This window comes from Pholis gunnellus, assembly GCF_910591455.1.
Source record: "Pholis gunnellus genome assembly, chromosome: 5".
NCBI lineage: Eukaryota > Metazoa > Chordata > Actinopteri > Perciformes > Pholidae > Pholis > Pholis gunnellus.
Genome location: NC_136531.1, coordinates 5231624 through 5247310, shown reverse-complemented (window position 1 = coordinate 5247310; position 15687 = coordinate 5231624). Strand labels below are relative to the sequence as shown.

Sequence of the window (15687 nt, the reverse complement as noted above, 5' to 3'; positions counted from 1 at the left end):
ATAGTTACAAAAATCATCAATGAATATAGGACATAAGTCTGAGCTATAAGCATGTTTCTCTAGTCTAACTTACTATAAAACTCTTAAGGCAGCAAATAACAAAACATATAACAATGTTAGTGGCAGCTGTTAGGTTCAGTATAATTACATTTTCTGAATTCAACAGTGGTTCATTCAGGAGGAAACTGCTGTTTGTAGTCTGGTGTACTGATGGATGTGTTGGAAGTTTAACCCTTAGAAGGAAACCATATCAGTTAGGGCTGCAACAAACAGTTTCAATTAATCATAATTAAATAATAATTTTGACTGTAAAATGCTAGGAAATAAGGAAAACCTCCCTGGGAAATTTACCAGAACCCACGATGACGTTTTCAAATGCTGTTTATTATCACATATGACAAAGAAAAGCATAAAATTCTCACATTTAGGAAGCATGAAATCAGCAAAATGACATCCGATTATTCGATTATCAAAGTAGTTGCCAATTATTTTTCTGTCGCTGGACTTAATCGATTATTCACCTAATCGTTGCAGCTCTAATATCAGGTTATACGCGTTTGTACACGCCAAGTACCGTCTTGCAGGTAGGACAGGTGTGCTTTGCATCTTTCAGCCGGTCCACACAGAACGGGATGAGACAGCAGCCTAAAACAAAGCTGGAGAGGACGGTAGCCAAAGTCAAGATTCATGTGATTTTAAACATAGTATTGTATAATGAATCTAATAATGAAAAAATTAAATAAAATGAAGGACAGGTAATGTTCCCTGAAGGGATAATGATGGTACATCTGTTGTCAACATTTTTTTTATTTGCACTTGTCCAACACTTCACTGAAGCCTATATTAGCCAACAGTACAGAGCTCATTTCTAAATCACTAGTTGAATAGATTGGCTCTAATGTTGGCTTTTATTTCAATGTGACTGCTGTAAAGGATTTGAAATTCCTGTAATCTTCAACTTTGAATCACAACATGCTAATGTTTGCAAGGCTGTATTAGCAGCAATGTGACGATGAGCTACTATGTTGAGTTAAGCGAAAAGTTCAACATGTTAGGATTCAGATGAGGTGTGCTAAGTTTGCACTTATATAACAAATAAGCAATTAGTCTAGCTCAGCTTAGCTTAGCATAAAGACTGTTAATGGGGGGAAACACCTAGCCTGGCTCTCTCCAACGTTCAAAAATCGGGTTACCAGCACCTCTAAAGCTTTTCAAACACAATGTTTCCAGTTTGTTCATTTTGTACAAAAGCTGTGATGTAAAAACAAAAATTGGGGTTTTTAGTGAGAGTAAAACGGTGCAACTATTTGCTGGTGGCCTGGCAACCGTACAGTGACAACCTCTGAAAGTCACTTGAAATGATTACAGCATAGCCTAAAACTCCCCTTATTAACACAAATTGTTGTCCTTACATTACCGTTAATGTACAGTTGAATTAGAGTAGATTCAAAGTGTTACTTGGTGATTTCAGGGTGCTGGTAGGTGTATTTTCTTTTTGGACAGAGCCACTCCAGCTTTTCCCCGTTTCCAGTCTTTATGCTAAGCTAAGCTAATTGCTTCTCTTGCTATTAGCTCTGTACTTGATGCACAGACACGAGAGAGGTATTAATGTCCTCATCTAACTCTTGGAAAGAACGTGTATTTCCCAAAATGTCAAACTATTTATTTAAGTAACACCTCAGCACCAGCAGCAAGTTTCTTCATCCACACAAAAGTGTTGTGGTTTTACAGCCTCGCTGGGCTGCTGGCATGGCTTTAGTCACACCTTAGGAATAATATAATGGAGCGAATGACACTTCACGCCTTCATACCCACAGAAGAAGAGTCCTCCACAGGAAAGGTAGGTGAGCAAACCAGAGGAGTAGTCCACCTTGGAGACAACGGTCTGATGGCACTTTGGACAAGCAACCTGAACTGGACTGTCTCCCAAAGCGCCAACTGTCACTAACGGAAATGAGGATGGAGAAGACCAAAAAAAGTGACGACATGTTCAGAAGAATCACAATCTCAATACAGGAAATGATGAGGATCGACCAAAGTGCTCTGATGAAACTATGCTCCACAAACAGACGGTATAAACTCACCAACTGACACTTGTGCATCTTCCATTGTTGCTGGAAACAATTCATAGCAGAGATTTCAGTAAATACAAGATACGACAAAACTAGAGACAAACTCATGATATACAAATAAAAACAACTATTAATAAATAGTATAATAAATGATGGTGATCACAAATGTATCTTAAATACATCGTAAATACTAATCAGTATATTTACACATTAACCATTTTCAAATACGGCAGAGTACTCACAGTCTGTGAAGAGGAAAGTCTGACTGCAGTGAAGACAGTTTTCCCAGTGAAGGCTACTTTCCCTGCCAACCTTGTTTACTTCCCCCCAGAGTCATAAGATTGCTGGAACTTCACTGACCCAACCCTGTTACTAACCCAGTGAGCGAGGAAAATATTTTACAACAACAATTCTACAACCACAGATTTCCTATTTCCTCTGTGCATGAGGGGAAGCCTCAGCTGGATTCTGTCCTAAATACAAAAACCTTTAACATGATTTTTTTTATTGTTAATATAAATTCTACGATATTTATGTGCACCACAGTCTTTAAACTTAAAATATGTTTTAAATAAATGGGGTGTAGTTGAGCTCTTACTTGCATTTTTTAAAGGTCTGAACGGGAATCTATCTTTAACATCTGCCAAGGAAAAAATTACTGCTGTTGCCTTTTGTGCCATCTCGGCTCAAGGCAGCTAACTGCATAAAGATCACCGTTTTTAGAAATATTGCTGACGTACTAAAGAGGTGTGTGAAGTTTTTAGTGTTTTTAAAAGCTGCAGCAAAGATGTGAAAATATAAAACTCTGTGGCGGAGACTCTCGCAGTGCATGAAGCGTATTAAAGACAAATTACCCTCCATTCAGACTGAAATTAACAGCACATGACTGCTCCAAATTAAATCTGGCATTTAGCTCTTTGCTGAACATAGTGAGGGTACAGTGTTTTTCCTTTTCAGCAGCAAGCCCACTGGTTCCCTGAGGAAAACATACATCTTTTAAAATAGGCCACAACAAAAAAAAAAAAAAGGTTTTTGTTAATTTTCAATAAACAGTTGAGCACAGCAGCTTTTAGCAAACAGGGGTAAATAGTGTATTTTTGTAGTTTGGATACAGATTTAAATGTGAGTGAGTTCAAACCGCTGCAGGACAGCGTATGAGGATTTGCGATGTTCACTAGTGCTTCTTTGCTGGTATGTATTCAGCAAGACACAATTGTCAAAAATAAACCGGACTTTAACATCAAAGATGTAATCAGAGGACATATTTGTATCAATTGCACCGATTTTGTATTTAAGTGAAACAAATTTTGGCCCCAATTCACAATACCTAGACATCACCGCACAATAAAACACAGGAGGATAATAAGTTGAAAGATTTTTAATCAGTAAAAACAGGTGCAATATTTCACATGTAAACAATTGCAGCATCTCATTTTCACTACCTGAATAGTTACAAAGAAATTATATTTTAGTGACTCAAGGATTCCTGTAAAAATAGATCAGTTCAACAAAAGAACAATATCCCTTAAAAAAAAAAGAAGAAAGTTGTTGCTAATTATCCAGAGTGCTCTAAGGCTCACCTCCAGGTCGGTGAGCAGGTGCCACATCTTCAGTATTAAATAAGTCTCAGCTTCATTAGTAGCCCTCTCTCCCTGCAGCCAGATTCTACATCACTAACCTGTAGTCATACCGCTGCACATCAATTAACAAGCAAAGCACTGATGGGCAACATCCTCGTCTCTCAGCTTGTAGCAGCAGAAAAGTGGCTTTTATAGTTACTTCAGTGGCAGAGAGAACCAGCCCAGTATTTCTAATACTCCCTCCAAGTTTACATTTTGTCCCGATAAATTTCAGTACAATGTAATTTTCCACAGTACGTATTCCATCAGTACAGCCAGAGTCAGGCGCTCCACTTTGCCTCTTTTCCCCCCCAAACGATAATAAATGGAAACTTAGCCTATTTTCAAAATGTATACACATTACTCATATGGTCATAGACAGCCCAAAAAATAATCAATACGTGTACTATCTCTTGTGAATAAACAGTAGTATGTGTCTTTTCGGACTCACTCATCTGTAATTACCACCCATTTGTCGTTTTGAGACGCGTAACCTCATGTGACCAAACGATGATTTGTGAGAATCATAGGCTGAAAAACTAAATTTGAAAAATATATTAGGGCCGAGTGGCATCTTGTACTTAAACTTTAAATTAATGCGTTATTGACGTTACTACCGCATTGCATTGTGGGATATTTATGCCGGTGTACAGTTTCTGCTAAGTGTTATATTTCATTGGAAATAGTAAGCAAATCACGTACTATTGGTTTCATACTGAGGTTTCGGACATAATAAAAATAGTGTAGTGTACTAAATAGAGTGTTAGTGTGGAAATCTGGACGCAACCAAGAACACTGCAGTAGAATAAAGCTCTTTTGGGTATAAAAAAGAAAACATGCATTGTGTGGGTCAAAATCATTGACCTTGATAACATCACAAGTTTGAGACTTCTCTGGTTTCTGGCTTTGAGAGAGAGAAGCTCATGTTGACAAATGATTGAACTAATAAGCCCTGAATATAACATACTGGAACTCTTAATTTCGGTGGCGTTCTCCTTTAAGCTTCCATGAATCAAACTGCCTCCGTCATCATTCCTTTCACAGGTCGGCTTTTAATGTGGAAACATCAGGAAGTGTTGATCAGCATTAAGACAAAGAAGGAACAAGTGAAATCATTTAAGATAAAAAAAAACAAAAACAAAAGTATGATGAAAACATTTCTCTTTAAAAAAACAACAAAAAAAGAGAAACTGTAGAAGAGTGGTGAGTACATCACGCCTCTGTTGATAGAATTAGTGATGTGGAAATGATACAGAATTTACCACGCGAGCTACAGGTTATTTAAACCCCCTCAATGTTTTGTTCTTTTTTGAGACTAATTATTTAAATGTTGCCTTTTGTTTTAACGGTTTCTCAGGGAATGTAGAGAACTGGGCTGCAGGGTCTGCGTTGAACGTTTAACTCGGGTTACGTCTTCACCCTTCGACAGAAATTACATTTTTGAAAGCACAGTTGGCACTGAATTCCCATACTAGTGTATTCCTACTAGTGGATGAGCCCACTGTCGTGACAGCACCTCAGAGTATTCTGCTGTTTCCCCTCGCTACCCAGCCACCATTTTTAAAGTGTTTCCTTACTTCTGCCCTGACTTAGCAGCAGTCTTAGATTTTCTTCGGACAGATCACAGCCGTCATTTCATCCTTAATCCTCATTCGCTCTTTTCCATGAAAATGTCCACAAATTATCAGGTCATATTGCTCCTTGGGTTTTACACGACGTCCTCATTCAGGCTTTGTTTTGCCCTCCACATCTCAGGTCTAAACACATCATTTTTCTCATCCATTCCAGTCCGTCTTTCATTTCCTGGCCCTCTTTCCTATCTCCCCCTCTTCTCTTCCTCTCTCAGGACTCCCTGCAGACTTGTGGTCAGGAGGCCATATGGCTTCTTTTCTGTTCTGTCTCTTTTCTCTCCACCTCCACCTGCTCTTTAACATCAGTCCTGTCCTTCAGCGCCATCAGCAGGACCCTGAGCAGCGTGTTCTCATTCAGCAGGCTTTCAGAGGTGTCCGCCAGCTCCTCCAGCCGCCTCACCGCCTCCTCCAGCTGCCGGCTTTTCTCCCGGTGCTGTTCCTCTAAGCTCCGCCTTTCTCTCTGCAGCCCCGTGTTCTGGGCCTCCAAGCTGAGAGCGTCAAACGTCAGTCGGCGGTTGTCGCGCCACAGCTGCGCCAGCTGTTGGGAGAGGCGTTCGCGGGCGTGACGCAGCGCCTGAACTTCTCGCTGGAGTGCCAGAAACTCTGCGCGGAGGACGGTACCGGGTCCTGGACCGTCTGCCTCGCTAGAACCCGGCGCTGGTTTGTCCGCATATTGTACAGAGTCAGAGTGCTGCAGGATGAAGTGGAGCAGGTTGGGTAACGTGATGGGCAGGTCGTCAGGAAACTTCACACTCGAGTGTTTTCTTGAAGAGAGACGAAACAGAAGAAAGAGTGAAAACTGACAAGAACAAAGGTAACTAACAATTTTATTATCAATTAATCTGACCATTATTTTCTTGATTAACTGATTGTTTGCTCTATGAAATGCTAGAAATATATCACAACTTCCTGAAGCCCAAGGGGACATCTTCAAATGATTTGTTTTGTCTGACCAACGATGAAAAAACCTGCATATCCTTAAGTGTGAAAAGCCATAGATGTAAATATATCTCTATTTATTTTTGTACTCTGGTCACTGCCAGCCATTACAGGAAAATGCCATCTCCAAATGTGTGTGTGTGTTTCTCACCTGTATTTGGGAAATAGAAGAATAGAGGGAACGTGATCCACCATGAACTCCCATGGAAGGTCATTACGTGCAACATTTACCCTGAAGCAAGAAAACGTAGTTTTATTATTTTATTTTTCTTTAAAAAGGTTGGACCAGAAAACTAATGTTGACCCGTTCAACTGAAGTTAAAACTACCAAAAAACAAAATCATATTAAAAACACACACAGTACTGCCACAATACCTGCATCAAGTCAAACATGAAACTGTACCTGGCCACGGTGATGGTGCCGTTTCCCTGTAATAATCTGGCCAGCTGGATGATGACGTGGTTGAGGACAGAGCAAAATCCACACCACTGAGTGTAGTAGAACAGCAGCACATCCTACAGGAGAGAACACACACACACACACACACAACACACACACACACACACACACACACACACACACACACACACACACACACACACACACACACACACACACACACACACACACACACACACACACACACACACACACACACACACACACACACACACACACACACACACACACGTATTTTCCTCCATGGCTCAAGTCCATGATCTCGATACTGAATCCGTCCCGAGAGCGGACACGTTGGGTCTCTTCTCACCTTTTGGAGGTCCATGACGGCGGGCAGGAAGGAGGAAGTGGTCAGTTCTGTGATGAGGAGGCGTGGAGGCGAGTGCTGCCCGGTCTCCCCCTCCCCTCCTCTCCCGTCTTCTTCTCCCACCAGGTGTCTCTGTAAGAGGCTGTATGGAGCACTGAAGTTCCTGATGAAGGCCTCTTTGATAACACACAGAAACACACGCAGAGTGAAAACAGAGAATTGGTACGATGGATCGAGAGACACATGCACAGTGGTTCAAAAGTATTGTTTCAGTTCATTAGAAACATGACATCTTTATGCATGCTTTAGGAGCCAAACAATACATTTATCCTGTGAAAAAGTAATCATGTACAACATTAAAGTGGTGACTATTCACTTGTAAACATCTGCACGTACTCAGTATGCAAAAGACCATGAAAATAAGACATGAGCTGATCTGCTGATATGCAAAACTGCGGTTTGCCTCAGACTTCTTTGTCTGACGATGCGTTTGTACACAGATACATATAACAAACCACACACTGATCTCACTCCTTCACAGAAATGACAGGTGTTTGTGAGCGGGCTCTCCGCATGAAATGTGTTTCTAAACTATGGCTGCAACAGACTTGATGGGGTTTAGTACACACAGGCCCTTAAACTACACATCTGAATTTAAAGTTTAGCAAAACTGATTGAAAAGCCTATTATATGGCACAATAGACATTTTTCAATAGAAATACGAGTGTATCTATTATGATGAGTGTAAACTCTTCTATGCTATAAAAACACAGAGCACAATGGATTTTAAATGCATCACGTTTGTATTATAAGCTATTGGATGTTAGATTTTTGGCTATTAATCTCACATTTTTAGTGTAGATGGTGACATGACTTGTCTAAAACTGTGGTGAGTGAAGCATTTTGCCAGAGTTCATTGACTCAAAAGGAGCATCTGGGTCATTGTGCTTTAAAAGAAACCCTATCGCTCTCTTATGACCTTCGAAATGTGGCCATTTGGATTTAGACGTGGTCTGGAGACACAAATGTCAAGAATCGCCTCGACCCTAAGACCTACAACCCAAATAAAACCACGCGGTATGAACGGAACCACTGCCCTGGTCTTACCCAGAGACTCTGTCAGCGTGGCTGCCGGGCTGCGGTGGAGAACATAATTAACCTCGTCCTTCAGGTTCACGATAGTTGCAAACGACCCGTCGCCTCGCGCACCAGCGTCCTGGTGAAGAGAAGCACTTCGGTTGCCGGTCGCCCCGAGCCTCACCGCCAGAGGCCAGTTCAGAGCAACATCCAGCACATAAAACCTGAGCGTCCTGTTGGTCTGACACCGCAGCCCTGTGATGCCGTCCGCTCCCTGCTGCGGGGCGGAGGACGGAGGGATGGAGGAAGGAGGTGGTGTAAGGGGAGCTCTCTGCAAGTCTGGCTCCTCTTTGGCTTGTGATTCATTGAGTTGAGGTTCTACTTTTCTGCAGCAGGCACTGTATTGACCAAACGGGCTGTAGCCGTTCAGAACGTTGCTACAGCCCGCTGAGGTTGCGGTTTTCACGGACACAGCAGGTAGTTGGTGGAGGCAGCAGTGTGTGAGGTAAGACTCCAACGCGAGGTCTCCTCCCCGAGCCGAGGAGGAGAAAGAGCAGCGCACAGAGGAGCTGGTCGGGCTCGACCGTGACAAACTGAGGCACACCTCACACACACTCGTACTGGACTCCGGGAGAAGAAGTGACTGGCAGCACAGCGAATGGGAGGGGAAACTTTTGTCCAAGCTGGAGTGGTTATTGTTGTGACAGGAATGGTAGCGCACAGCAATGTCTGCAACCTGAAAGACAAAAGAAACAAAAAGTAACAATGGTGAATATATATATATATATATATATATATATACAGAGCAGTGCAAGAAATGAAGAAATTGTTCCAAATTTAACTCAATATTAGTCAAAGTGGCAAAAATAAAAGCCTTTAGCTCCATCTTAAAAAGAACCAAGATCTCGAGTAGATCTCTGGGAATTTGTTCCAGATATGTACCCTCTGTGGGGGTTTTTTTCCATCCCTGCTCACCTGCTGTAGTATGGGACTCGGTTTGGACATGAGCGGATTGTGCGGCAGGAACAGCAGCAGTGCGGGACCTTTAGTGAGCTCATGTTCCAGGAGACGGGACTTTGTTCCTGGAGGCTGCAGCCACTGGAGGACGGTCTCGTGGTGTTCAAACACCCAGCTACAGATGGCCTCTGACGTGAAGTTGCGTTCGCTTCGAGGGAAGATCTAATAAAAAGGGAAAGGCACACGGCAAGATGCCGGTGCAACAGCTTAGTAAACATCCAAGATTACAGTCAAATGTATCCAGCTTTTCAGAAGATCTTCCACATCAGTGCTGCTCACCAACGAGGAGTTAAATCTTCTGTAGAGATAAACCGTCTCGTCTTCTTTTAGTGAGATGGCCTCTGCCACCTGTTTGTTGGTCACAACCCCAAAACGTACAACACCACGGAAATCTGCACCAGAAAAAACAGAGACACTCAGGGCTGGAGACATAGACATGAACCACACCATCATTGCACATTTCTTATTTTTAATCTACCGCTATCGTCACTGTTAAAATGAAAACGTTTCCCAAACCTGGTCATTTCTAATCTAATCTTACACACTTGAATTGAAAACGTTCACAAAGTCAAAACAACTGGCTGTATGATGGCTTCATACCCCTTTTTAAGGCCTGCAGTGCAGAAGACAGATATGTGATGTACCCCGGCGGCTGAGGAGAGGAATTAAACTGGAAGAAACCCACCACTCGAGGCTGGAAACAAGAAACAACCAAATAGAATACATCATATGGAAACAAACGGCTTACTCAAAGAACAACACCTGTGTTAAGACGCAGATTATTCAACAACACTTCAGCTTTCAGGTCGTTCCTTAAAGATAACTAACATTGGCATAAATGTAACTTTTCTGACCAGCACACACAGTGAGGTCAGTAAGTAAGTCCCTCTCCATCAGGAGACCTGAAGCCAACAATACCTCGTGACAGGAGAGGAACTCTTCCAGTGTGGCTCTTGATGGGAGGTACGTGAGCGGTGTGATGACTCGGAGAATAAAACTTTCTACATACGGAGCCACAAATGGACCTTTGTATTCTATAGGCCCAAACCTGCAGCAAAGAAACACAAAGAAAAACAACATAATGAATCAATTAGGGAATCTCCCCAACTGCTTACTGTACAAGTGGAGTTAATCATAAAAATAAAGAATAAAATAAAACAAAAAAAAGCCATTACTTAAGTGTTGCCATTGTTAGGGGTTTGTCTTCGACCCGCTAAACTGATCGTGAGACTCATCAGGATTTAAAAACTCTACTAAACAAAACTAAACATTATCAACTGGACTACAACAAACCTCAGCCACTAATGAAGTGACCGATGCTCTAGTACAACACTGAACCCACCACAAGATGAAACAAGACAGCAAGTGATGCTGGCAGGGTAGCTAAGTCAACACGCTCTGGTCTTCTTGGTCATAAAAAGTAAAACGTATAAATTGGAATTAAATATGCTGCATCGTACTTTGTAACCATATTAAAAGTGAAATATACAATAATAATACAAGCATTTACAGCTTCTTAAGTGGGAGTAGTTGCTGCTTTTCTATCTTTTTTTATTGTAGTAAACGTAATATATTTGGGTTTTGAACTGTTTGAAGATGTTATAGATGAAATGATTAATCAATTAATTAAGAATAATCAGAGCGTGCCTCGGTAGCTCACCAGGTGTGCCCCCCCCACCCCCACCCCCACCCCACGCACTAAGGCTGAGCTCCTCCAATCCGACCTGCAGCCCCTTTGCTGCCTGTCGTCCCCCCCCTCTCTCTATCTTTGTCTGTGCGATAATAAAAAGGCATAAGAGCTCATAAAAAAGAAGAAAATTGGAGAGACCACTAAAGACCATCTTGCTCTGGGAACACACCAGCTGTGTGCGTCTTTAAGTCTATAAATAAAGTAAGCTACAGTAGACACTGTCCTCTCTAAGATACTGAGTACACCACACACAAATGTTAATTCACAAAAATAGATTAAAGCCGTCAAAGCCAGCAAAATAATACAAAGCAAGCTGACTGGATAGCTGTTACAAAGTAAAAGCACCTGTCCTGCGACATTAATTTAAACGTTTTGGGCCATTTTAAGCCTTCATTAGAAAGTCAGACGGGAGACGAGAGGGAGGAGAAAAATGGGAAACAACAAACTAAAAATGTCCCTGGCCGAACACGAAGTAACGAGACGTTGTGATTCACGGTCTGCATCCAAAAACCAAACCAGGGTGCCTCGATTATGGCAAACCGCAGCGATCCTACTATCGATGTAAAAGTCACAGTCGTTCTGCTCCGTTTCGTTATTCACGCAGCCATTATTCCCCATCTGTTCAGTTAAACACAAATAACTACTGAAGGATGAGCGTCTCACCTTCTATAAAACAGATGGATGATCGGGTACTGATAGAAGCGGTTCTGCTTCCTGCATTTCCCATGATTCCACCAGCAGTTAACAGCCACAAACTGCACCTGTGTGTGTGTGTGTGTGTGTGTGTGTGGGTGTGGGTGTGTGTGTGTGTGTGTGTGTGTGGGTGTGGGTGTGGGTGTGGGTGTGGGTGTGTGTGTGTGTGTGTGTGTGTGAGAGAGAAACAGAGTTTAACAAGCAGACCAGAGTGTGTTATCACTCAGACAGACGTCCGATCAGGCGTTATTCTGTCCCATTTCCAAATTACAAATATATAAGCCCCCAAAAATCTGTTCCTGAAGAATTAAATCCCAACATATAGTTAATTACCTTTTTGTGATTTTAAGGGTTGATTTGATTTTATAATTCCAACAGATTCCTATAAACTTCATATCAACTCTGGTATCTATTTGCGGCTGTTGTCAGTTTATTTAGATTATTAATGTAACCTCTACAAAATACTACTTCTTAGCAGTCCTGGAATGTTTACTGTGTTTACCATGTTTACTGACAAGCATGTTACTGTAACAACAAGCCTCGGTCTTCTGCTACCATTGTGGTCATCAGATTGTTGTTTCACACTCCTGCAGAGTGAGTGTCGTGTTCAGTACCTGTTTGGCCAGATTCCTAGCCACCTGCTGCACTTCCTGCCGGGCAGCCATCGAGTGAGCGCACCACGGCGCATAGAAGAAGATGAGCGACACCTCTGCCACGCTCCTGAGACGCTCCACCTGGAGTGTAAATGTTAACGTTATTGACTTAAGCACTGGGCTTGGATACTTTAAGACAATGCTAAAACATATGGGCAAGTGAGACGGGGACAGGAGAAAGGTAATCGATGCAAGGCAGAGTTAAAGCTGTATGTACTCTGTGGCCTCGTCCCATTGCTCCTCTGTTATAGCCATCCTCAAACAGACTCGTGTTAAAGCGTTTTTCGCATCAGTTGTCTGAGAATCTCACCTGGTCGAGCTGACCCAAGTAGAGGTCCACTACCGGGGCCTCGGCAGAGAAGAACCGCACCGGAGGCCGAGCTGCTGCCACCACATCTTTAGCACGGCTGCAGAACGAAACAATTTGATGTTAAGTGCAGAAATCACGACGACACCTTTAAACGACAACGCATTTCCAATCTGGGGTTGCCACAGGTGGAGCAAAACCGCCACGGTCACAGACGGAGGAGGGCGGATGTGCCAAGATCATTTAACATCACAACCGATAAGATGGAAGACAAGTCGGTGTCATTTAGTGCTCCAATGATTTGTCAATCAATTGATTAGTAGATCTACTGAACATTTTATAAAAATGTTATTAGTTTTAATTTATCTAGCAAAACATGCCAGGACTTCTCTGGTTTGCTGCTTTTTAAATTAAATCTATTCATGTGTTTTAATCAGACAAAAACAAAAACAAACAATTTGAAGATATCACTTTGGAGTTTCACAATAAATAAGACTTTAATATATTCAGGATCAGCTGCGTAACATAATGAAGACCCCAAACTGGTTTATGGCTGCAACTAAGGATTCTATTCACTATTGATCATAGTTTTGTTCAGGAAATAGTTCAAACAAACAATCCATTGATTTAAGGAGCTGGAACTAGAGGATGTTTGACATTATTATTAATAAAGCCGAATGATAGATTATTTGACAAATTGTTTCAGTTCTACAGATTTAGTTGGAAACACTTTTGTCCTTCTACTTCAATAATATCACGAATGATGTACTTTTACTTGTAATAGAGTATATAGTTACAATAATATCGCTACTTTTAGTCAATCAAAACACTTAAATACTTCTTCCACTACAACCGGATAAGAAGCAGGATGTATCCGAGAACATTTGTTAGAAATAGAGTTTCAAGTTTCAGTCTCAGGGACATAAATCCGGGTTGTTTACTACAGAGTTATTGTAGTTAAACTGTTGTCTTTGGTGTCATTTACAAACAGAGAGGCCAAAAACTTACTAAAATTAAGAAACTTAAGGGACGATGCACTCTCGAGTAGTTGACTGTCTGTTTAAACGGTTTAGCGCATTAGTTAATTAATCCTCTTTCCCTAAAGTACACGTCCGTCTCAGATCAGCTGCACAACATGATTAAGAGCCCAATTAGTTACAAGTACCTACACTATAATCAACAAGAGCTAATTTACGATTCCCTGAAGGCTAGAACAACACAAAGTACCCAATATGTTCGGTCACGAATGCCTCATGTTAGTCACAACAACACTTATTACTACACCTATGAACAGGAGCTGCTCCGGTTTACACCACCGACCGTTGTTACCTGCATGTGAACTTGACGGCCAGTAAGAGCAGGACGCCGAGCACGATAGTCCCGCAGAGTAGACCCGGTCTACGGGCCATCAGAAACAGCACCTGCCGGAGAGACTGCCGCACCCGGCGCAGCATTACGCGCTGACGGCTCCCCGTGCCATTTATACGCCCCGGACACTACTCCACGCGACCATTTGCCTAACGGGGGCGAGGGGGTGAGAGAGGGGGGAGGGGGGGAGGGAGCGGAGAGGAGAGGAGAGGAGGACTGCTTCGACAAGTGGGGCACGGAGTCAACCTGGATTGGACATGGATGCTGCTGATGTGTGAGGCAGTCAAAACGACTCAAACACGGTCAAACCAACCTTTCTTCCCCACGTCGACTTCTCACTTCCGCAACAATGACGTAGTGGGAGAGGCCGTAAAATGCTGCGGGCCGTTTAAAAGCGCACGAAGCGATTAACGGTGGTACGCTCGGTCAAATATAAATGGGTTACTTAGGTTAATGAGCTGTGTGTTTTTTGTGTGTGTATACTTTTTAATTTGTCCGCAATAATTGTGTTTGTGGTTATTTTTCCGTATGGAGTCTGTCGTGCTCTTTTTAGACAGTCCCTACGTTGTTATGGTGAGAGAACACTAGAGGGCGGTCATTTCTAATCAATGGAACTTCATTTATACAGCACCTCTCTCCTGACCCTTATGTTTTAGTCATTTAATCAAAAGACCGGCTGATAATGCAGGTCTTTCAAGTTTTATTATTATCCAATTGATAGATAGATATGTAGATAGATAGATAGATAGATAGATAGATAGATAGATAGATAGATAGATAGATAGATAGATAGATATCAGTGGCGGTACATACTAAATCTTTAATGTAGTCCACATTACTACATTATATTCAGAGGTGACATTTGGGAGGAAAAAAGTTAGAAACACCTCACTATAGTCCACCATTTACTATAACCTCAGTAATAAACATAAATGAATTAACTCATTTCTGACAATTTCAACAAAACTGATATTATAAAAATGATAAGCTTTGAAGAGGTAGAATGTATGGCAGAGCTGTTGTATTAAATTGTACAGGTGTACAAAATCAAGTGGCCACTGAGTGTATGTTTGTGTTAAAAACAATAGCAATAAGTCAGTGATTTGTGCATGGTCTCGGCCTCAACAGTACACAACATAATGAAGACCCGGTGAGCTATGTTGTGTACTGTTGTGTACTGTTGTGTACTGTTGTGTACTGAAGGTTTGTGGTGACAGGTAGTCGGTGAGTCTGGGGTACCCTTTACATGGTGGTTGTTTTCTGTGTCTAGATACACTAGGTTTATTGGTCAGTGCTCCCTCTTTATTTGTTTTTGATGGAGTAACATTTAGAGAAGCTAGAAAAGCCATTTTGTTCATTTTGTTTCAGAGGTTGTTAGTCAGGCTTAGTTTCGTTATATTGATTTTGATTGTTTGGCCCGACCATGCATGTCCCATCCTCTCCCACTCTGTTTAAGACTCATTTTGTTAAACTGTACTGAGGGAAATAAATATTGTTTATGGTTAATTTACACGTTGGGCCATTTTTTTTATTTATTTGGCTTGTCCCTATACTCACCCCCTGGACCAGTAGAAAAACGGACGTAACACCAATCTATTAGTCTAATATTTGAAATAATTGAATGAAGCGTCTCTTACCAGTTCATGAGACGAAGAAGCTCCTTTGATGAACTGCTCTCTAATTAATCAACACTGATTTCTCATTTTATACACAGTTTTGTGAGAGTGTCGTCGGTATTAATAGTAAATAGTTACTTCTGGTGATGGAATGTTGGATGTGTTTGAACATTTTCTGCACTAAACCACAGCAAGATGATGGAATAATGTCTTAAGGCAGCATTGCTCATCAATTAAG

At 41.7% G+C, this 15687-nt stretch overlaps 2 protein-coding genes across 2 annotated transcripts; both read right to left on the bottom strand.

Annotated features, from left to right (window-relative positions):
• Positions 1-547: 547 nt before the first annotated feature.
• Positions 548-2109, bottom strand: LOC306696329 (lipopolysaccharide-induced tumor necrosis factor-alpha factor homolog; the record flags this gene model as incomplete). The annotated part of the gene is made up of 3 exons (XM_079159914.1): positions 548-656; positions 1812-1944; positions 2085-2109. The coding sequence occupies 3 exons, from the start codon at positions 2107-2109 to the stop codon at positions 548-550; spliced, it is 267 nt and encodes an 88-aa protein (XP_079016040.1).
• A 1323-nt stretch (positions 2110-3432) lies between these two features.
• txndc11 (thioredoxin domain containing 11) lies at positions 3433-14145 on the bottom strand. Its single transcript, XM_079160029.1, has 13 exons — positions 13795-14145; positions 12469-12565; positions 12120-12239; positions 11476-11573; positions 10041-10170; positions 9723-9816; positions 9402-9514; positions 9081-9284; positions 8136-8841; positions 7032-7204; positions 6665-6777; positions 6413-6493; positions 3433-6086 (listed from the first exon to the last, which is right to left on the bottom strand). Exons 1-13 carry the CDS (start codon positions 13917-13919, stop codon positions 5558-5560), a joined length of 2583 nt encoding a protein of 860 aa, XP_079016155.1. The 5' UTR covers positions 13920-14145; the 3' UTR covers positions 3433-5557.
• Positions 14146-15687: the final 1542 nt, after the last annotated feature.

Coding starts and splice junctions, on each gene's coding strand:
- txndc11 (XM_079160029.1), bottom strand. CDS start 13,919: ATGCTGCGCCGGGTGCGGCAGTCTCTCCGGCAGGTGCTGTTTCTGATG. Junction 12,566..13,794: donor GCCGTCAAGTTCACATGCAG/GTAACAACGGTC, acceptor TTCGTTCTGCAG/CCGTGCTAAAGATGTGGTGG. Junction 6,087..6,412: donor CTTCTATTTCCCAAATACAG/GTGAGAAACACA, acceptor TCTCTCTTCAAG/AAAACACTCGAGTGTGAAGT.